The sequence below is a fragment of the Gymnoscopelus microlampas genome (assembly GCF_963454915.1).
Source record: "Gymnoscopelus microlampas genome assembly, chromosome: 8".
In the NCBI taxonomy this organism is placed as follows: domain Eukaryota; kingdom Metazoa; phylum Chordata; class Actinopteri; order Myctophiformes; family Myctophidae; genus Gymnoscopelus; species Gymnoscopelus microlampas.
The window spans coordinates 46,646,649-46,669,903 of NC_139945.1; the positions used below are offsets into that span (position 1 = coordinate 46,646,649).

Genomic DNA, 23,255 nt, shown 5'->3' on the forward strand with positions numbered 1-23,255 from the left:
TTTAGACATGATTAGTTTGATGTTTGTGGGTAAATCCATTTCCTTCATTATTTCCAACTCCTGCATTGCGTTGCAGCAACCTCTCAGATACAGTGCATAGCTCTGCAGTGCCTTTCCATCATCAGATTTGACATTTGTCCAATTGAAAGCTTTCTCCATGTAGGCCATTGTCACTTTAATGTCATCTCCAAAATTCTCTTGCAATAGTTTTAAGGCCTGTCGATATGCACGATTTGAGTTATCTATGTGGAAGCAGCTGCGGACTAGTTCTCTGGGTTGACCTGTTGTGTATTGTTCGAGATAGTAAAGCCGGTCTTGACTATTTTTTGTCTTATCTTCTATTCCATATTCAAATGCTCGCATGAATGTTCTGAAATTCAGAGGGTTTCCATCAAATACAGGTATTTCCCTTACTGGCAGTAAGGCTTGTTGGTGTTGAATTGCCAGTAAGTCATACATGTCATTCTGTCTCTTCATCACAGAAGATAACTCATTTGGGTGCTGAGTGGGCATGCCCCTATTTTGTATACGGCTTGCCTGTGGTAATTGGTCAAACTTGCTTTCTGATTTGGGGGTTGAGGCAGATGGTCCTCGTGTTAGTTTGATATTTGGCTGTAGGATTCTTTGCAGTGGTGTTTTGGGGATTGTCCCTATATTAGCATATTCGATGGGGGACCCTTCAGCCTCTGAGGGGGGGTTTGATCTTCTTTGCCTTTGTCTTTCAACATAGGAGTTCATGCCATCTGATTGGCCACTTTGTCCTTCCAGGACTTTTATTTTGGCATTAGATTCTGCTAGCCCTGCTCTAATATGCATGTCTTGGATTTTTGAATTCAAAAGTAATCTCTCCTGTTCAAGTGTATTTAATTCTTTATTTGCTTCCTGGCGGGCAAGTAGTGCTGCTTTATCTGCCAGGGCTTTACGGTGTGCAGATGACACAGAGGATGACGCTTTTGATCCACCTTTAGAACGGTTAGATTTCACATTAGAGATGCTATCCTGTGGGTCAACGTGCAATTGTGCACTCTCTGCCTCTGCTCGAGTTTGAGCTAACATATTATTTAGACTTTCCAAAAATTGCTCAAATGGTTTCACTCTTGGTTCATACCAGTCCATCTGATCCGTTTCTCTGTCTTTCTCTGGCAGCATACTTTGCACAGATTTATGAACAGTCCCAAATTCATAACAGAGCAGTTCAAACATTTCATAGCCTTGTTGCATATTTTCCGCATTTTCATTCGCGTCAATCATGCCCTTTAATTCATTCATTTTCCGTGTACATGCTCCTAATTTGCCTTTTCTAGCCTTTTTTAGCTGTTCCAAACTTAGGTTGAAGCTCTGCCTCTCTCCCTCCAGAGCAGTGTCCACTGTTTCCTCCGCCATTCTAATCAGTGTTTAGAATTCACGTTATACGTTGTGCTTTAATTATTATCTAGCGGACACTTTTTACCGTTAACGTGATCTGTAAAGCAGCTTCATTCCTTATATGCGCTCCGTTACGCTACGCGCGTTCATTATATACGTTGCGATGCGCCGCGCGCATTCAAAACAAAACATCCAATATAATGAACAATCACACAGACATTTAGCTTCTGTGTTTATCCTCCTGTGTCCTATACACAGTACTCACTCGTCCCGAGCCGATCCTTTCGGTTCTACGGGGGTGTCCAAGGGGGGCGGGGGTCCAATTGGTTCCTACTTGCAACCCAGCAAGTTTTTTGACTTTGTCACGGAGACTTGTCCTACCTTTATTTTCAAGTCGCCAGCCAGCGCGGAGACGGTTAAAGTTGAGACGCACTTATTCAAGGGTCCAGTTGTAATAACAGCGTTGTTTTAACAAAACAAACTTAAAAACGATCAAACGATCGGCTTCGCTGTGTGGTGTAATTTCAGTATAAATGTGAGTTCAGTCCAGTACAAAGTAACAAACAAAAAACTTTCTAATTTCTTCTTTCTAAATCAAGTTGTATTCGTGGTCAAAAAACTGTTTGCTGCCGTCCTCACTCTAGCTCCAAACATTTCCCCCTGTCCAACTGTCCTCCCGACAGTCTGTCTGTCATTCCTTAATCAAGGGGTGCCCGCACCCTGTGGGTTCTATTGCATAGCTCAAGCAGCGGGGGGCAGCAACGGGTGTCCGAAACAGTAAATAAAATATAGATAACTAAATTGGCTCTAACAAATTGTATGTATGTATTATTATTATTTTTAAAAAGTACTATGGCTATGCAAGTGAAGAGAAGAGTTGTGTTAAAGACATTCAAAATGATTCAACATTTTTCAAACACTTTCAACATTTTTCTAAAATGTTCAAAAATATCAGATAACTGTGAACTTTTATATCTGCTATTTTTGTAAACCCCAGTTCTAAATCCTGTTATAAATAAGTGCTTGTGTACAATCATCTGATGGTGTGTCGGTCTCTGAAGGGTAATGGTAATGGTAATTGTGGATGGTGTGAGGTAAAGTTTTTAAGCTTTATTTGTTCAGTGATGCTGCATTTGGGCTTTGGTATTTATTTTTTTGATGTTTGTGTTTTGTTGATTGTGTTCCGCTTTATTTTGTTTGAGGTTTGTTTGTGTGAAAAAGAAATTGGCAAAACTATTGCGATTGTGAATTTATTCAATGTATTTATATTGGTTTATTGGTTATAGTGGGCTAACAACTTTTTGTTTTGTTTTAGAAGGCTCTGTTATTTTTCAGTTGCTTGGTTGTCATGGCTGCCAGTTCCCACCTGATGTTGTGTGGGAGTTCTGACTGTTCCAGACCGTATTGAATATCTGCTAGCTTGCATAACATTTTCAGACTAGGACTGAAGTCTAAGATGTCATACTCCTTCTGTGTGCGCTTTTCTATGGGTACTCCAGCAATGATGATATGATCTCCCACCATGCAACATTGCAAGAAAGACTTCTGTACTGGGCCTTTCCCCTTAGGCTCAAACTTCTTCCAGGAGAAGGTCTATGGGTTGAATTTCCACAGATCTTTGAAGGTAAATATGTACAGTTCTCCATTGTAGGCAAAGGCTGAATCATTTACTTTGACAAAGATGAGTAGGCATGCTCAGCCAGCAGTCAGTCTCTGTGTCAAACATTCTGATGTTGTCCCTGTACCCGGCCCAGCCCCCAAATACAAACATCTTCGTCCCGATAATGGTGGCAGAGTGACCTACAGAAACAGGTGGTGGAGTGCCTCTGGTGTTAAAGACCAGACCATTGTGGTGGTGTCAAACTTGTAGAGAGAGGTCATTGGTACCTCCAGTCAGCTCTCCAATGAGCCCGACTACCACAGCAGCGCTGCCCAAGTAATCATATGGTCCGCTTTTCAGATGTACCGTCCAATGAAACATTTGACAATTTACAGATCTTGCAGATCAAGTTACAAGTTACTAACTGATGTTTTGTTAATTGGACATTTCCTTTTAAAGGACAATGATATGGTTGTGATGATGTTGTGATGTCATTGTGTGATGATGTCATTACGTAGGCTGTTTGGCAAAGAAATATAATTTGAAATGTGTTAGTTTAAGATTTCTTAGTCAGTACTATGACATCAGTCTTCCGTTCATATTGAGAGAAATCAAGATCAAGAAGGGTTTGATTTGTCACTACTACAAGCAGCAAAATGTCGAGTTTGTTCCGCATAACTGTGCCATCATAATACATAATAATACAGTACAACAACATGGTAACATAGTAGTTAAATGCTATTCGTCTGATATAGTTTGCATGGCTATAAGGAACAACCATTTACACCCATGGCAGCAGCGTGACACAAACTTTAGCCGACAAATCTACCACACAAAAAAATAAAAGAAAGGTTGGGGGGAAAGGTGTTGGGGAAGTGGTACCCCAAATGACCCAAAGGGTAATCTAACCCATTTTCTGTATGTACCTGGGCAATTGATGACATTGTTAGACTGTTGATAACACTATAATAACAGAAGGTGAGGTCACACAATGGGGTTAAGTTGCAAGCAACATTCTACAGTTAATGTTTACATTGTTTCCTTCTACAGTTTATTATTTTACATTGTTACATTTATGATAAGTTAGTTACATGATTTCTTCTCCAGTAAAGTTGCGTTTAGGTTCTTCTCCCCCTTTAGTCTACTCCAGTTTTCTAGCTGCAGGGTAAATAGCATCGCCTACTCAGTAGAGTAGGCAATACAATAGTACAGTACTCTAGTCTACTGTATGCAATCATTATTCCAAATGTATCCATATCAGCCAGCCTTCTTGCCTTTTGACAAGCTGTGGTATCAGAACATACTGTAAATACTCTGTCTTCTCTTCATGTGTCCTTAATAGTGTGTAAAGAATGTAAGCCTTACCAAGCCATGAGGCCCATAGGGCAGGAGCCTATCTCCTGTTTCTGTAGCGTGAGGTGGCTTGATGTAGCCTACAAGTACACCCCCTGGACATGACGCTAGTATGTCACAGGGAACTTAACTTACTTACCCCAATCCAACCCTTGATGCGGAGTGCCAAGCAGGGAGGCATTTGGTCCCATTTTTATAGTCTTTGGTATGACCCGGCCAGGGAATCGAACCTCGACCTCCCAGTCTCAGGGCAGACACTCTGACCACAAGCCACTGAGCTGGTAATAATGTGTATATCTGGTAAATAAAAATAAATAATGTGTTTATCATGAAAAACAAAAATGATTATTAGTACATCTTATTTATTTATTCATAAAAATGAACAGCAGTTTTATATAAAAGAAACTTCAGTGCCCACGTGCACAAAGCTCAACCACAGTCAATATATCAAAGCATTATCAACCATGCTGCTCAGTCAGTAGCCTACAAACATTTCAAACCCATTTGGTCAATGACACATTTAAACATGAGAAGTCTACAGAAAATGATGGAAGAAGAATTGCGATAAATGTTTAATACGAACTACAGCTCTTTTGTAATTGAGGTGTCTTAGGAAGTGGTCACCGACCCGTCATGTTGGAGTGACAACAGAAGAAAGGAATGATGCTTCACAGACCAAATCGACGAGAATGTCTCCTGTTCTGTCAAGCAGCAGGACGGCATAATAATTGTAAATAATCAGTCATGACCGTGATGTAACATAACCATCATTGCTATCAATCTCATTTCCAACAACTGTATTAAAATGTGACTACTAAGTACTAACAATTTAACACTACTGTATTGAATACAATACATACATTGGTTGTACTCTACACCACACTGGACTACAGCCCAGAAGCCTTCCATATTGGCTCCAGTCCTGCTGCATGTTGTCCATGTCACCATGGTGACATTGCTGTTGCCATTGTTCCACATTTACTGGACAATGTGGACTTATGCCTGGTGTATATGTATGGCTCTGAAAGCACACCAGTAAAACCAGCAGAGACACCTACAACTTAACCACTTTATATACTTCATTTGAACAGGGTCACCCAGGGGTCTAAACTAGATCCATTCCTTTTTCCACGTCCTCTACACCAAATCCCTTAGCTGAACATAGCTGATCTACTGTAAAAGCTGACAATGTGTCTCAATGCGATGTGTTGTGAGCTTATAGAGCTTTTTTCACAGAATGTCTATTATGACATGCCCCGAATAGTGCCACTATAGGGTTCAAGCAGTTAAAAGAAAGAAAGAATTTATGACAAAATAATTCATGACTGGAAAAGATTAGACTAATATAGAAAAGAAAAATAAGACAAAAGAGGGAAAACATATGACAGAACATCGACAATATACATACAATAATCAGGCTTTCACACAGATACTGTCCTGTACAACCCAATCTTCAGCCGTGGCACTGTTACTGCCTTGCTCTATCAACTGACCTACAGGGAAAATAGAACCCTCAACCCTGGTACTGTTGCATACTGCAGGACCACCAGTTCAAACATTAAACTCTGTGGTTTCTCCTCATGTAAGACATGAGATTAGATCATAACTGAGGCACAAACAGTTAAAACTAGAACACATCCATCAGTTCACCTGATGACTTAAGTATTAACTCAGACTCTGAATAAGCTTGTGGCTTGCGCATACACACAAAGTATATAAAGGCACTTCTACAGAACTCACTGGGCTACATGTGGGTGTAGTTCTCATCTTATAAATGGGAGTTTCAGTGTTTTGCTCAAGGACACTCACAGGAGTTGCACCAGGGAGCTTTCTTGTCCTGTAAATGCACTCTTAACCATGAGGACACCCTGTCCTATAAATTAAATGTTGTATCTATAAATGCATTTTAACCATGAGGACACCCTGTCCTATAAATTAAATGTTGTATCTATAAATGCATTCTCACCATGAGGACACCCTGTCCTATAAATTAAATGTTGTATCTATAAATGCATTCTCACCATGAGCCGAGGACACCCTGTCCTATACATTAAATGTTGTATCTGTAAATTCAGTCTAACCATGCAGACACCATGTGCTATAAATTAAACATTATATTAACTGGGAGTGAACTGTAGCATCTAATGAAACTACAAATAACACAAATATTCCTTCAACTAATCATGAGACATGACGTTGATTGGCCAATAACAAGACAAAAATGCCTTTCAGCCAATCACACAATACTCTTCCTTCAGACAATGAACACAAGTCATTTTAGTCTTAGCATTATTAGCATATTTCACTACACATTCAGTTTAGTTTTTGCATATTGTACAAATAATTCAGCACATTGTAACATTTGTAAAAGCCAAATGGTAAAACTGTACAAACCACAGAATGAGACTGGATAGACAGGTATACTTCTGTTGCACCACAGTAATTGCCTTTGGTACAGCTAAAGATGGAGGTGACCGGGACACGCATGTTTGACCATAACGACAACCCCTGTGAGCTAGATTGTAGGGACATAATTTGGAAAAGTCTCACAGGCTGTGAGCAGCCAAGTGTGAATTTCGGCACTGAGTGTCTCACACCACATCATTAAAGTCTCACACGTTTCGGTTGGTTTGGTCAGGATACAGAGCATTGTGTTGCCCAAAGAGTTAGCTGATGTCGCAGCACGACACGTTGCGAGCTTGTAGATTGGCTACCAAAACTAGGCCTAAAAAACAAATAGCAGGAATGACATTCTGTGTGGTGATAACTAAGGTTTAGAATGTATAACAAACCATTAACTGCTACAAAACAATACTTGATCTACTCCTGTACCAAGCAGGAGCTGTTAATAGGTCAGACAGTGGAAGACTGTTGAGGTGCCAGTGTTACTAAGCACACCAGAGACCAACAACCCATTTTACCAGGTAACTAGGCTTTTAGAATAAAATGGCCTCCAAACGATGTCTGGTCACCTGTCAAATTGTCTGGTAGAGTAGACCGACCACATGTATTGCTGTAGGTCCTAAGTTACAAAGATATTGCTCCCAGTTTATACATGTTAAATATTTATTATCACCACTCTTGAGAAATTCGGATTTCTCCAGTGTGGCTGAGGTCCATAATAATCCAACAATGATGACGTTTTCACCTCCGCAACTTTGGATCCCAATACCCAAGATGGTTTAAAATCTAGGTGACTGTGGATGGGAAGGGATGCCAAAGGCCTCTGGTGGGAGTTGTATTGATTTGGCATTGCCATATTCAGCCTGACCTTACTGTCCAATCAGACTCAGCCCGTCACGGCAGCAGCCAATCAGAAACTAGTCTCGTTCATGGGAGGTTTAGGACTGGTTGGAGGCCCAGAGGATGGGCTGTCTGGATTGGGTGGACCTTCAGGGGAAGGCAGGACATCGGTGGGTGAGGAACCAATGCCACGTCTCGGTGAAACAGGGGTCTGCTGTGGTCGCGTGGGGCTGACTGTTGCCACAGGGGCAGGACTTAATGGGGAAGTGGGCGTTGGCCTCCTATGTGAGGACAGCGACGATGACGACGACGACAGCGAAGGTGCTCCAACTCCAAGGTGTCCGCCGGGAGAAACAGAGAACATTCCGGCTGTTCTCAGGCCCAACCTGGCCTCCAACTCGCTACACACCGCCAGGCTCCGCCTTACGCCCTCTGACCCCACCATGACGCCAAACCCCTGCCCGCCTGCAGCCTCCGAGCCTTTGGCGAGCTCCTGGCAGCGCTCCACAAAGCTGCCCCGACGGAGAGACTCCCTCTCCCTGTCTGGGTGTCTGAGAGCAGAGGACAGACTAGGACTAGGACAATGGTTGGGACTAGAGTTAGGATTAGCACCGCCTCCAGCTAGGGAAAGGGACTGTGGTGCGGTGGTGAACCCGGCGGACAGGCCGTGTTCTCGGGGAGGTTTGGCCAGCGGAATGGGAGGGGGTGGGGCCTGGCGAGGGAGGCTACCACCGAACGAAGCAGAAGTGAAGCCTCCTCCTCTTCCTCCATGCAGACGATCACTCCTGGAGGACTCACTCAGCTGGGACAGGAGGCTGAGAGAGAGACAAGATTCATATTTGTTTTATTTGTCATTTACATCAGTGGTTTGGGGTCAAATTAGACCCTTGTAGAGGGGTTTTCGATGTCATTTAATTCTTGTGTGTGTGTGTGTGTGTGTGTGTGTGTGTGTGTGTGTGTACCTGCAGGTGGAGGTTCTGGGGGTGCTGTCAGGTGTTCGGGTCATGGCGAGGTCACACTGCTCTAACAGCTCCAACAGCTCTTCCTCTGTGGGCCCACCCAGCGCTACCAGACAACCAATCAAAGAGCTCAGATCAGTCAGATTTCTAAATGTGTTTTACAATTTATAATTATATAAACATGTAATGTTGTACATTTTATTTTGTTGATTCATTCAAGCCTCAAAATAAACAACTGAATCTCTGAACTGAGACATTTTAAAATTGATGAATGTGTTTACTAACCAGCATACAGAGGCATGACTTTTCATTTTATAATATGGAACAACAAAGACAAAAAAACAAAAACATTTTGGTGATGTTCACACGATTCACTTCACTAAACCATTATTCAAGTTATCTATTCAAACATGATAACCTCAAAGTGTCTAACCTCTGATGTCGACCTTGCCAGCGATGTCCATGGCGGTTGTCAGGTCCCACATCTGGATGCTGCCGTTGCCATGGCCACTGAACAGATACCGCCGTGGACGTGAGCCGATGCGGCTGGAACCTTCACACTCATGGACCACAAATGATGTGATGGATGTTCCGTCAACTGAACGCACCTCACACACCCTAACACACACACACACACAGGTTAGATGTAAACACACTCATGGATCATGGATGCTGTGATGGACATACCATCTATTTAAAGTAGCTCACACACACCCTGAGACTGACTGACTGACTGTCACACACACACAAGTCTTACCTCTTCCCATTAGAAGACAGTCTAACGTAGAGTTTATCAGTGTCTGGTACCACTCTCTGTATGAACACCTGCTGGTCATCTCTCTCTCCATATGGACCTGTTATAACAATGATACATTTAATACACATTTAACCACTAACCCCTAGTCCCATAACATTAGACCTGAGCACCTAACCCTGCCTCTTACTTTTAGCCCTGACCACTTAAAGGGGATTTCCGGCCAAATTAGATCTAGACCAAAACATTTTTTATGTACTTCGGCCAATGTTTAAATACTAGACATTGTCTCTGACAAGCTTTTAATCTAAAAAGCTGGTGTTTAATGGTTAATAGAAACACTAGTGTGCATATTTGTGTTACCTATCTCTGTTCCAGCGCTACATCCTCCATGTGCATCGATATCATCCAATGAGAGGATCTTGAAGGAGGTGAGAGGGGTGGAGCCAGGCTGGGTGGAAATCATTCCTCTGAACCGAGTCACCGTCCATGTGCGCACATGGTTATTATCTGCACACACTGACAAACCAAACACAAATGTTCAGGGTTCCTTGTTTCAAGAAATAATTCTATATCAGCAGTAGATCATCTGCCTCGATTCAGCGCATGAATTCAGCGCAGGCTTCAGTTAATTGATGATTCTAATTCATCCAGTAAAATGTATGCACATCACTGGCTGTGGAATAATGAAGATACCTATGTTTCCATCAATGTGCAGCTCAGTCAGCTACTGTAGCGAAATGGCAGATTCAGATAGGGCAGAAAGGACAGCCTTTACATCATAGAAGTATTCAAATTATTTTGAATTTGTTGGTGAAAGGGCTAAGAAGAACACAAAATGTAACATTATGCCTGGGTGACAAGTGTCTGTCAGGTTGATTTTATGCCTAACACATTACTTTGAGGGAGTGTAGGCTACTCAATGAGCCTAAGTATGTTAACCTTTGAGCGTAAACGTACAGTAGGGTCAATGAGTAGCCTACACTCCCTCTGGACAATATAACCAACTTGCCCAAGAAATCGCAACGTAATGCATTAGTATTCTAACAAGTTACTTTTCTCAGTAGGTCATTGTAACCTAAATAATTACTTTCTAATGACTGTAATCATTATGAATTACTTTTAAAAGTAATGTAACTCAATACTGGTTATTAACGGCACATAGTGACACACAAAAACAATGCATGGTTAAACAATGCATGGTTAAATGTCGGATTTTCGTACCTGATATGAGGTGTTTTTCAGACAACATGATCTTGGTGACAGGGCTCCGGTGAACAGAGAAGGTCTGGAACAGCTGAGGTCCTGAACCCACTGTCTCTGGGTGTTGAACTATGACCCTCACCGCCCCTGAACTGGTTCCATATGCTATCTCTATCCAGTTCCCACTGTCACCTGGGAACACACAGGGGTGAAACCATTCATTCATTCATTTTATGGTCAAACTCTAAATGAATTGCATAGATTGATTTAATAATTGAAAAACATAATCAACAGATTAATCAATTATAACAATGATGTTAGTTGCAGCCCTAGAAACACACAAACTCAGGTTAAGATTAACAGTACTGGTAGCACAAGTAGTAATACAAGTTTTGGCAGGGTTGTGGTAACAGTATTATCAGTTGTGGGTTCAAGGTATTTATTCACACCCACACGCACACACATGCACGCGCACACGCACACACAGTTTAGTAGTAGTACTAGTAGTAATAATAGTAATACTTGTTTTTGGCGTGAGGTAAACACTCAGGGCAGTGATGGCGTCTTCAGTTGGGTCTCTGTACAGCTCTGTCACCAACAAGTCATTATCTTTCATTCTCAGAGGAAACTTCTGAACATCTAAAAACAACACACAATAACAGATCAGTAAGACCTTAGCTTTAAGCTTACACATTAGCTGCTGTACAGAAGACAGAGGGATAGTCCACACTCACCTATGTAGTAAATGGACCCATTGTTGCAGCCCAGGATGAGGAAGGAGCCAGCAGTGTCGTAACTGTTGATAGGAACCACATCCTGGTTCTACGTTCACAAAATGCAATTCTACAGTCACACCTTCAATTCATGACAACTTGAACCTTCCTTTAGTTAACTTATTTAGAAACTGTATTCATATCATTATATGGAAACACGTGAACAAACCAAACAGAAAGAGACTGAGATCAAGAGAGCCAGAGACACATCGATATAAGTTGAACATCCCAAACATGTTCAACTAATTGTGAATAACATGTGTTATAATTTTAGCCATAATGAACAAATTATAGATGGCTGGAACTAGTCTTGGCCGACAGCAGCAGCCGTGGCCACATCTTGGTGTCAGCTAGCAGCCTCAGCAGGTTGGTAGCACACAGACAGCATAGGAGAAAGTGGCTATGAACTGGAGCAACAACTTGAAGGGAGATAGCCTGGTAAACCCTCCCTCCGGAAATCTCATTTCCATTTGATTTCAGGAGTGAGTCTGGGCTGATCCGCCTTTCTGCAATATTCGCTCTATACGCCGAACTGACGAGCCTATCAGCGTCGGCGCTCATCGTTCTGTGATTGACAGCGACAGTTGGCCAATCAGGTGGCGAGTTCGAGTGAGCCCGAATGAAGCCGAGTGCAGCCTGACTGGGGCCGACAAAAGACGAACGGCAGCCATTGTTGTTTCTGCGAGTGCCGTCAATTCTTATTTTCGGTTTTAAAACGGTCTCAAACTTCTTTTTTGAGGCACGGAATTTACTATTAAGATATCGTTTGGATAGAATTTAGTTGTTTAACTTCATATATGTGGTCAATTAATCATGACAGAGCCTATTTAAAAATATAAATTCAGAGAACCGGGAGGGGCGGGCTGTGGCACGCATGTATCCCAATAAGGCAACCTATTTTGGGCATGGCGATCTCAAAAGTCCCGTTGCGTCATATTAGTGACGGAGGTGGTAAAAATCCACTGAAATTGGCTGAAGGGGAAAAACGATCATTGGCTGAAGGGGTTGTCAGTCAACGGTATTACTCCCGCCCAACTCCAGCCCACAGCGAATATTGCAGAAAGGTGGTTCAGGCCAGACTCACTCCTGAAATCAAATGGAAATGAGATTTCCGGAGGGAGGGTTTACCAGGCTAGAAGGGAGAACCAACCAACCATAAATCCAATACAGGTACTGTGTGTGTGTGTGTGTGTGTGTGTGTGTGTGTGTGTGTGTGTGTGTGTGTGTGTGTGTGTGTGTGTGTGTGTGTGTGTGTGTGTGTGTGTGTGTGTGTGTGTGTGTGTGTGTGTGTGTGTGTGTGTGTGTGTGTGCGTGCGTGCGCGTGTGTGCGTGCGTGCGTGCGTGTGTGCGTGTGTCCTACAGTACCTGCCAGTGCTTGGTGACAGCATTCCACACCCCCACCTTCCCTGTGTGACTGGTAGCGATGAGCTGATTACCAACGAAGAAGAGAGCCTCCACAGGAACGTTCAGACTGAACACACCTACAGGAAATAGGAAGTGGTCATTCACAATCAGGTAATCAGGGGGTCGATTTGTGTTCTTTCAATGCGTTCCCCCAATTTCAACCTCACAACTACCTCAGCCCCGTGCTTTCCAGTATAAAGGAGGACAGAAAGTATCTCAGAGGACAGACAGTGTCTCACCAATCTCGTTTCCGTTGCCATCTGGACAAATGGACCACAGGATGATATCTGTTCCTGCAGCGACTGCCACCATCTTGTCATTGTCGCCTAGTGACCCGCCCATCACCTTGGCATTGAGTGCCACCCGGTCAATCAGCCAATCAAGACGAGGGGAAGTGAAGACCTGCTGCCAGCCAGTAGACTCCTTTACCCTGGAGAGAAAGATGGAGAGAGAGTTAGAACAGAGTCCCTGATATAAATGTCGGATCTGTGATCAGTGTTACTGATAGACGTTATTAATCAGTAGGGATGGGGATCGAAATCGATGCCAAAGTTATTGAGTATCTGAAATCGATAAGGTTTTGGCTTAACAATTCTCTAATCGATTCTAGCGAGGCCTGATGTGACGACTAGTCTCGAGAGGTGAGAGTTATGTCATTGACATCAAATTACTAGCACAAACATATCTATGTCGCTTTTGACTTCTGTTGAATTTATTGCCAACTACCGGTAAAAACAAGGAACTGAATTTAATGGCTTGCATGCACTATTGCTTCAATGTTGCACATCAGTTGAAGACAACATGCTCTACCTTTGATTGTCTGCAGAAATTAAATGAAAGTGATAAAGTGCTGCAGATAATATAATAATATAATCTTTAATTGTGTAGCACATTTCAAAAACAAGTTCACAAAGTGCTTCACAACACAACCCACAACAGACAGGGGGGAAAGCAAAACAAAAAACAAGATAAGCGCCAATTTGCCAACAACTACCAATATTAAAAAAGGATTGATAAGGAGTCGGATCGATAAGCAGGATCGATAATGGCTAATGAATTGCTAAAAATGGACAATCGCCATCCCCAATCAGGAGTGTACCTGTAACAGACTACAAACTGAACAGTGTTATTGCTCACCTGTAACAGACGACAAACTGCGCATACGCCACAGCAATCCAGTTGTGATGCCCACAGATAATACGAACCATTCCTGGGTCAGAGGAATGACCTACACACACACACACACACACACACACACACACACACACACACACACACACACACACACACACACACACACACACGGGGGGAGAGATTAGAGAACATGTCAAGATGACTTTCTTATGACCAGAGCCCACCTTGCTTAAAAAAACGTGTGCATTCTTACCTCCAGACGTCCTCTCCTCTGTCGCAGCTCGCAACAGTATCCCAGAGTTCCCCAGGTTAGGAGGCATAGTGTTACTGCGTCTGACAGGAGCCCTCTCTATAGGATTGGCTCGGCTGCCCATGTACTGGGGTCCTGCCACACTATGGCGGTTACGGCGCTTGGCCGGGTACACTGAGAACAAAGACAGAGACACTTGCTATGAACACATCAATACATGTCTCAGTGAAAAGACTGGAGGAACTTCAATTCCAACCATAGACTGTAAAAACATATGGACAGCGTCACGCCATTGGTTTCTACAGACAGTAAATGAAGCCTATTTTTCAGCAATTTCAAATCTTTCAGCCATCTTTCTATATCCGGTCCGAAATGCAAACAGAAATTAATGCCATTGGTCTTCACCAGTAGAAAGCCTAGAAACATAACCTACCTTATCATACATTTTAAAATTAATGGGACCATAATTTACTAAAGTCATATCATGATGATTTAAAAAAAGACTATAAACTAGCGATTGAAAACAAAGTATTTTTGAAAAGTAAGGTAATAAAATCAAGTGTAAAGTTTGCCCAAAACCTCATTGACTTCTATTGAGATTATAATGTAAAGAACCCTAGCGCCCCGTATTCTGGGGGAACATTCGCCAGCAATAGCCGATCTACAAACTCACACCGCGTCGTTAGGCCCAGAACAGGGATGCTAGGGTTCAAGTGGTTAAGTCTTACATCGTTTTACTGTTTTTGTACATTAAGTGTCTTTTTGGGTGACTCTCCCATCCACAAAGTTATTGTATCAAGTGTGTTGTACTTATAAAGTTGTATTGATTTATACCTGGAGGAGGGAGGTATCCATTAAACAGCACGTTACCACAGGACGAACGATCCAATTCATCACACAACTGCAGCTTACGCACTACACACACACACACACACACACACACACACACACACACACACACACACACACACACACACACACACACACACAATGGAACAGTCATTAGAACATAGAATGCACAAGGTAAATACAGCTGAACATACAGTATTACTGGTAGAATAATGGTACAGACAGAACAGAATTTTAAAAATAATACAGGCACAACTACTACAACATGCACATAGTAATAAGTGTCACTAAAATGTTAGTGACAAATGTAACTAAAATCAATCAAAAAATGTACACACCAAAAAAAAGGTTAGCATCATCCTGAGATTGAACAGAATTAAATATAACTTCAGCATGAGATTAAAAGATACTGTGTTTCAGCAGCTCTCTCAAACCACACTTTGCTTTTAAGAAAATATCGCCATTTTGTTATATGAATATAGTCAGTCAGCAGAGGAATGACATTTTTTTAAATCAGCTGTATGGAAGTCTGAACTGGAGAGAGGACTTTAGTCTGGTGATGCAGACAGACTGATGGAGAAGTGGTGGTGTACTGTGTCTCACCCAGTGGTGTGATGCCGTAGAACTCAGCCTCGTGCATGAGCATGTGCACATTGATGGAGCGTGGATGGAGCTCTTTGGTTCGCAGGAAGTTGAGGATGGGAGCAAACAGAGATGGATCTCTGTCGATGAAGATCTACAGAGGGATAGGGCATGTCAATATACAGTTTGTGTGTTGTGTGTGTGTGTGTGTGTGTGCGCGCACACACACACACACACACACACACACACACAATGAGATTAGCGAGTACAAAAACATGTAGAAAAAAAATCACACCCTGTGTGAAGGAAGCGGTGCCTATTGGTGGTCTGAGTCCACTTGTCAAATTTGTACTTGGTAGGGTGCTGCAAACTGGAATAATGGCTGGTTATAGGCCAGCCAATGGGCAGACAGAGGGGGCGGGGCTTACGTAATTACAGTTCGTCCCTATTGGTGGTGTAAGGCCACATACCAAATTTGGACTTGGTGGCATGCTGCAAACTGGGCATAGGGCTGTGTGAAGCCCAGCCAATAGGAAGACAGAGGGGGCGGGGCTTAATGAATTTCAGTTCGTCCGTATTGGTGGTTGTAGTGCATGTACAAAATTTGTACTCCGTAGCATGCTGCGAACTGGAGTTATAGCTGTTTAAAATCCCGTGCTCATCCCGTGCTCATCCCGGACATAACATACGGACGCTCATACGGACAGAGTCAAACGCGTGGCCAATGAGAGGAGAGATGGCATAGGCAATCTCCGAGAGGAGAGATGGCATAGGCAATCTCCAAGTGTGTGTGTGTGTGTGTGTGTGTGTGTGTGTGTGTGTGTGTGTGTGTGTGTGTTTGTATGTGTTGCTTCTTTGCCGTGCTCATCCCGTGCTCATCGCGGACATAACATACGGACGCTCATACGGACAGAGTCAAACGTGTGGCCAATGAGAGGAGAGATGGCATAGGCAATCTCCAAGTGTGTGTGTGTGTGTGTGTGTGTGTGTGTGTGTGTGTGTGTGTGTGTGTGTGTGTGCGTGTGTTTGTATGTGTTGCTTCTTTGCCGTGCTCATCCCGTGCTCATACGGACATAACATACGGACATAACATACGGACGCTCATACGGACAGAGTCAAGTGTAGAGCGGTTGGCACCGCTAAAAACAGGTACAAATAATTAACAAACGCATGCATGCATGCACACACACACACACACACACACACTTATCTCTGAAGGTCTAAAAATTTTAACAGTTGAATACGAGAGCCTATCCAAGATAGACAAGCCGAGTACACACACACACACACACACACACACACACACACACACACACACACACACACACACACACACACACACACAATAAGTCAGTCTACTTACAGCTCCAGTTTCATCTTTCAACGTAGAGATCCGGCCACTCAGGAGACTAGACAACGAAAATAAACATGATTGTGTGGAAAATGTAATTAAGTACTGGTTAAGCAAGAGACAGACAGAAAGAGACAGTAATCAAGAGAGAGAGAGAGATGAACGCATGTTCTCTATGCTGCACCCACCTGGAGAAAAAGGAGTCAGGAACCCATGTCAGTGTCTGTCGGGAGGTGCTGAACCTAAAAACAAACCACAGACAAGTTAACTACAACAGTTCAGCATTAGCAAAACAACTAATGCCTTTATTTCAGATGCAGTGTTACACTCTTCCACGAGTTGGTCAAAAAAGACTTGTATTAAAGTGAAAGTATGTCATCATTTAATTTGTTTTGGTTAAGAACAATGATTTGTATTATGTTGGTCTGCACAATAACTATTTCAAGTTAACTTTGAAATGTTTATTTTTCCACTGTCAGATTTGCATAATTAAAGAAAAAGCCACCCTAAAGAGACAAAAAACAAAGAACAAAAAAAAACAATGGCCCGTTTATAAACTATTATCAGAGATCAGCAATAGACAGATATCACTGGAACGTCCAGTGGTCTTCTCACTGTATGCTGTATTTTTATGGCTGTAATCATTGTTACTTGGTCAGATATGACAACTTTCTCTTATTTTGGCCCAGTCTGCTTGGCTGGCTTCAGGCTTGTGACTTTTGTCACCCCACAACTTCGCATTGTTCCAACTATGTGCGTTTGCAGTAGTGTTGCCATGTCGGCTTATTATAAGCGACCTTGGGCTTATTTTTCTGTAAAGTTGCTTGTAAATATTGGTAGTTGCAGGTTGCATTTTTTGGGGCCATTTTTTTTGGAACAGCCTTCATTAGTATCATTGATAACATCTGTGAAAGAAGTGATAATATGGCTGCTGAGCATAGAGCCTTGGGTGGAAAACGTTACTTTGCCGCAAATAACTTTCAGGACGCAGTGGTGTAAAGTAACTTCTGTACTTCTAAGTACATTTGCCCAAGTACAGTATTTAAGTACCATTGAGGTATTTTTTTTTTTTTTTTACTTTACTGGAGTATTACAAATGTTCAATCCATCATCTCAGAGACAAATATTGTAGGCCTACTTTTACTACACTATAATTATTTTAAAACATTAGTTAACAGATACTTTGTAGACTTTGATTATTATTATTACAAAACATTAACCACTTCAGTCCTATTTAAACTTTGGCTTGCATAATGAGTACTTTCTACTTTTGGTACTTTAAGTACATTTTTAAGCCAGTACTTTTGTACTTTTACTCAACAGAGTATTTCTACTTTGCAGTATTGATACTTTTACTTACACACTGAAAGTGTAATAACAGCATCGATACGGTCACCAATTCCGGTGTAACATCCTCCTGAAACATTAGCCATAGCTCAAAGCTAGCTTGTTAGCATAGGTAGCAAAACACTGCGGCTTTCTCTCTCACCTCTTTCCACCCACATTCAGATGAATGATGTCCCCGGTCCTGGCATTGCTAGACATCTTATCAGCCTTGCTTTAACACCAAAACGATGACTGGCTTCAGTTTAATCCACATTAGAACAACACGCCGGGGCACTTTGTATCTCAGCCATTGAAACCAACTTCCTGCCTCCTGACTCCTCCTCAGTCCTCCTCACCTCAGTGTTGCCAGGTTTCGAGAGAGAAACAAGCAGCCAGGTCTATTTAAACCAGTGGTTCTCAAACTTTTTCATGTCAAGGACCCCCAAATTGACACTTATTAGCCCGCGGACCCCCATTTCAAAAGATATGCCAGGGACCCCCATAAGAGAATATTTGTTTTACGGCTCTAGTAGTGATTCTCAACCATTTTAATTTCAAGGACCCCCAGTTTGACATACATTAGGGCTACAGACCCACATTTAATAGCATTTCTATCACTTGGACCGCAATTTATATTGTAAAATCTATGTCAATTTAACTCTGAGAGTGTACAAATGGAACCAAATGGACCCGTTAGGGTCCATTTGGTTCCATTTGTACACTCTCAGAGTTACAGACCCATAAGGGTCCATTTGGTGCCTATATCTATCATATAGCTGGGGACCCCCTGGAACTCCCTCAAGGACCCCTGGCCCTGGGGGTCCCTGGACCCCACTTTGAGAACCAATGATGTAAACAAGCCTAAAAGAAGCACTAAGTCACGTTTAAACCTATGTGATACATATGCCGGTTATCCAGACAGGCGTCTAACCTGACCCTGCCAGAGGTGGCGGTATTGAGTAACCAAAGCTGTGAAACAATGTGTGGAGCAAGCTGTTTGGATCTGGTAGCGTCAGGTTAACAGGCGTCCACCCCTCCCCCCTTTTATTTACCCCACCCCCCCTTTTTCCTACTATGTTTAATATTTGTGATGATCTTGAATGTTGGGTGCTATTTTTTACATGTTGATGAATTGACTGATGAATTAGACAAAGTGTTTGACTGTAGGCCTACTCGTGCTGTACATTTCTGTCTAATATTCAATCTATCGATTTGAAAATAGCCGATCTACAGGCTCACATTGTAGATCTGCTATTTTCCAAAAATGGGGAAGAAAGTGCAAAAATGTGGAGTGTTTTTGAAACATTTTTTGAAAAAGAAATCGTGGACAAAAATTAATACACATTCATTTGGGAGGGAGGGGGTTCTTCAGATGAAAACAATAACAATGAACAACAATGAACAATAACCAAAACATTTAGAAACAAGACCCCAAAAAATCCGTAACCCGTAACTAACTACCAATATTTACAAACAACTTTTAGTTTTAGTTTTTTCAAGCCAAAAGTCGCTTATAATAAGCAGACCTGGCAATACTGGTCCTGAGTCCTCACCTCAGACTGACTCCTCACAGAGAGAGAAGGAAAACCCGGTGTGGGATTTGTTTTTACCAGAAGGCATAGGGATAAAACCTGGAATGTAAAATGAACTGGAATGCGTACATATCAGGCTGTGTGGGAAAGGGTGGTTGGATGGTCAGTGACTGACTAATCCAGGGGTCTTCAACAGGGGGTCCGGGACCCCTAGGGGGTCCTCAGAGTTACTACAGGGGGTCCGCCAAATCTTTGTTTGATGTGATTTTTTTTTTTTTTACCTTAACCACTCGAACCCTATAGCATCCCTTTTCTGGGGAGAACTTTAGCCAATAAAAAAATAGATGATCTACAAGCTCACTGTGAGCTTGTAGATCTGCTATTTTTTGGCAAAGAGGTATGGGTGTAGAGGGGAAAAAGAGCAGCAAAAGTTTATCTGAAACACAATTTTATACAATATAGAGGGGGTCCCTGCTTCATCTCTCTCTCAGCTAGGGGGTCCATGGCCTGAAAACGTCGAAGACCCCTGGACCAATCTAAGTGAAAAACAGCAGAGGGCGCTGTGTTTCCTTTTTATTTGACGATGGGTTCCCAGATTGGTGACTGACAGACCTGCTGGGACAAATGACAACACTACAAACCCTCACTGCTTCATCTTTCACTTCTTCTTCTTCTTTTGGTTGATTCATTGATCGTCTAGTCTGTCGCTAGGTTGTTGGGTCAGCTATTTAATTTATTCATGATCCAATTATTAACTAGTGATCACTGGTGGAACATCTAACATCTCGGAAATTGTAATACTAAATAAATAAAGGTTCGGCTGTTCTCAGAAGGGGCACATATGGAGGCAATAGAAATGGAACTTTATGTTGAGATAAGAATGTCTCTGATGCGTATCGACTTCCTGTTTGTTTTATTTAGACGTAAAGGTGATGTTTATCGACTTCCTGTTTGTTATGTTTAGATGTAAAGGAAACTATTTGGTTAGAATAAAGCATGAATAATAATAATAATAAAGTATATATTGCATCCGATTGATATGAATGAAAGTTGTCTAATTTATATGTCTGTGTCTACTGATGCTGTGTAATATTGTGTTGTACTATATGTGAGTCCTTATGTAAATTCCTAATATGAACTTTATTCTGGTAAAAAAATATGCTTATGACACAGACTACTAGTGAAAGAAATACAGTAAGAGTCAGTGAGAGCAATAAATAACAAGTGCACTCCGTGGAGTGCTGATATCCACTGGGCTGGGTTGGCTACCCAGGGCCCACAAATTTTGGAAGTCAATCAGTCAGACAGACACATGTTCATCATTTGACTCTCAGATATAATGTGTACCTAATTTTGGGTGAGTTTTGGACACAATCTGTAGAAGTAGTAGCATAAAGGTGTATTGAAGAAAACACAAAATGGCAGAAAGTCTATTCTAGCACAAAAGGGCAGGGCCTACAGTATATGGAGAGTTGCGTCATGAAAGATTTTAGAAATATACGGAGGCTCTTCCTTGGCCTACTGGGAGTGTGTGTGCAAAGCTTTACTCCAATCCATCCAGTGGTGCTGGAGATTAGCTGTTCACAGACGGACACACAGACAGACACATGGATGGACAGTGGCGAAAACATAGTTTCCTCCTCCCGGCCGTTCCGGCCTGGCGGGGATAATAAACATGCTAAGTGCATGTCTGAAAAACAGAGTTTAATTCTTCCTTGGTCTACTAGGAGTGTGTGTGCAAAGTTTCACCCAATCAGTCCAGTAATGTCTGAGACTGTCACGGACGGATGGACTCAAAGGAGCAAAAACATAATCCCTCGCCTTCGGCCGTTCCAGCCTGGCGGGGATAACCAGTATCTCTATTATTATCTTATGTATATTGATTGATTGATTGATTGATTGATACAATTTCAACATCCTAGTCAACTAAAATAGCAACATGGGTAGTGGGTACTGCAAATGGAAAATGTTACAACTCAATTAATTGATGGTTAGGTCCACTTGAAGTTAACAATTGTAGCTAACCCATTCCACATAATGGCTGCAGAGTATAAAAATGGGTCCTTTCATGCAGCTTTTGAATCTGCTAGGTACAAAATCTATTGAGCTACCTCTGGTGGAATAACTGTGTATATCACTTAGAAAAGTTATTGAGTTATTCTGGTACCACTGTATGTTGGTGTATGGTCCACAATCCTGAGCTACTTGAGACCCTATAGAGTCTCCTTTAATATATATAAGGGACACCAGACAATGCTTTCTCAATTAATCACAGTTCACAAACACACATGCACACAGTACACACACACACCTGACACACAACACAATTCTGAATGTCTTTGAATTGGTAGCCGAGTGTTTAGAAATAATTAAGTTTAAAACAGATTCAAATGACTGTTTCTGTCCATCAGCTGTCATGTGCCTTTGAGCAATGCAGTGCAACTCAACTTGATGTTTTGTGCTGTAATTCACTCTGAATTAGAGCAGCAAATAAATACATTAAATAATATTTACGCAGACAGCACCATGAGATCCTGAACAAAGACTTCATCCCACCTTATCTTTGGTGTAGGCTCACTGTGAAATTGCTTCATAAACCCTGAGTCCATGCCCCACTCTGACCCGCTGTTTCATGTCATTTGCTGTGAGATTGAGATCAGACTATCACAGTTACATTCCACCTTCCTCCTGGCAGTGTGTTGCTGTCATCAGTCAAACCTCAACTCGCTGCTGCCAGTTTGTCAAACAAACCACAAGCCCTGTTGCTCTCTAGCTGCTACAGTATACTAGGTGCTTTTTTATATTCATTTCTAGGCAGAGAGACAGGGAGCTGAAGTGCGAAAACTAAAAGACATGTAACACACGTGTGTCATGCATGACCTCCACCAACATTATTTTAATGAGCCATTTGTCTTCTCTTTATATCATAAAACTAATTACTGCAGCAGTCAGCACCAGGACAGATGCCACAGTGATAGTTAGCCTGCTCCAGGATGGAGACACCAGTTGAGTGCTTTGGACACCGGTGCTCATGCATAGTAAAACTACAGTAAATACAAAGATATGGTAATTAACATTTGGCAGGGCACCAGTCTCCATAAAACACATATATTAATGGCAAGACCAATGATTTTACTGACAGCTATAAGTACTTGTGCTATCATCATTGATAACAATTAAGAGTTTAATATAAACATAAACACAGATAATGTATTTCCGTTAAGGAAACTCCGCACATTTTAATGGTTAGCATACAGTAGGGAGTAGTCTGTACTGTACTTAGTAGCATGGGTCTAAGTTGAGCTGGAGTTTGTGCTGAGGACTGAAATGTGTTTGTAACAGTGTGTGGAAGTTGGAGAGAAGATGACTTCCTCCTATGGTTAGGTTTGTTTGTTATATTTGTTTATCAATTATTTGAAGGTCGTGTTATCAATAAAACAACTATCCATATCTTATTTTCATATTTTATTATCTGGAGCACTTTATATGTTAATAATAATAATAATAATAATAATAATAATAATAATACATCAGACTTATATAGCGCTTTTCTAGTACCCAAAGTCGCTTCCTATGA

The 23,255-nt window shown here is 41.9% G+C and overlaps 1 protein-coding gene across 3 annotated transcripts; it reads right to left on the reverse strand.

Moving 5' to 3' along the window:
• Positions 1 to 4,675: 4,675 nt before the first annotated feature.
• On the reverse strand, positions 4,676 to 18,481 carry shkbp1 (SH3KBP1 binding protein 1). 3 transcript variants are annotated; one of them, XR_014601360.1, is made up of 18 exons: positions 18,310 to 18,481; positions 17,009 to 17,062; positions 16,833 to 16,878; positions 15,491 to 15,623; positions 14,873 to 14,953; positions 14,042 to 14,212; positions 13,792 to 13,882; positions 12,894 to 13,084; positions 12,616 to 12,731; positions 11,212 to 11,299; positions 11,000 to 11,116; positions 10,499 to 10,669; positions 9,638 to 9,793; positions 9,278 to 9,374; positions 8,954 to 9,138; positions 8,524 to 8,626; positions 6,340 to 8,376; positions 4,676 to 6,279 (listed from the first exon to the last, which is right to left on the reverse strand). XR_014601360.1 is itself a non-coding variant. In XM_084065361.1 (17 exons), the coding sequence occupies exons 1-17, from the start codon at positions 18,363 to 18,365 to the stop codon at positions 7,632 to 7,634; spliced, it is 2,601 nt and encodes an 866-aa protein (XP_083921487.1). In that variant the 5' UTR covers positions 18,366 to 18,481; the 3' UTR covers positions 4,676 to 7,631. The 3 variants fall into 3 exon arrangements, 1 of the variants encoding a protein (XP_083921487.1); XR_014601361.1 differs by having other exon boundaries at positions 4,676 to 5,395; positions 5,430 to 8,376; XM_084065361.1 differs by having other exon boundaries at positions 4,676 to 8,376.
• Positions 18,482 to 23,255: the final 4,774 nt, after the last annotated feature.

Excerpts from the sequence above, each read along its gene's own strand:
- shkbp1 (XM_084065361.1), bottom strand. The coding sequence starts at position 18,365 with ATGTCTAGCAATGCCAGGACCGGGGACATCATTCATCTGAATGTGGGT. Across the intron at positions 14,213-14,872 it reads TGGATACCTCCCTCCTCCAG|TGTACCCGGCCAAGCGCCGT; the intron begins GTATAAATCAAT and ends CTTTGTTCTCAG. Across the intron at positions 8,377-8,523 it reads CCCAGAACCTCCACCTGCAG|CCTCCTGTCCCAGCTGAGTG; the intron begins GTACACACACAC and ends TCTCTCTCTCAG.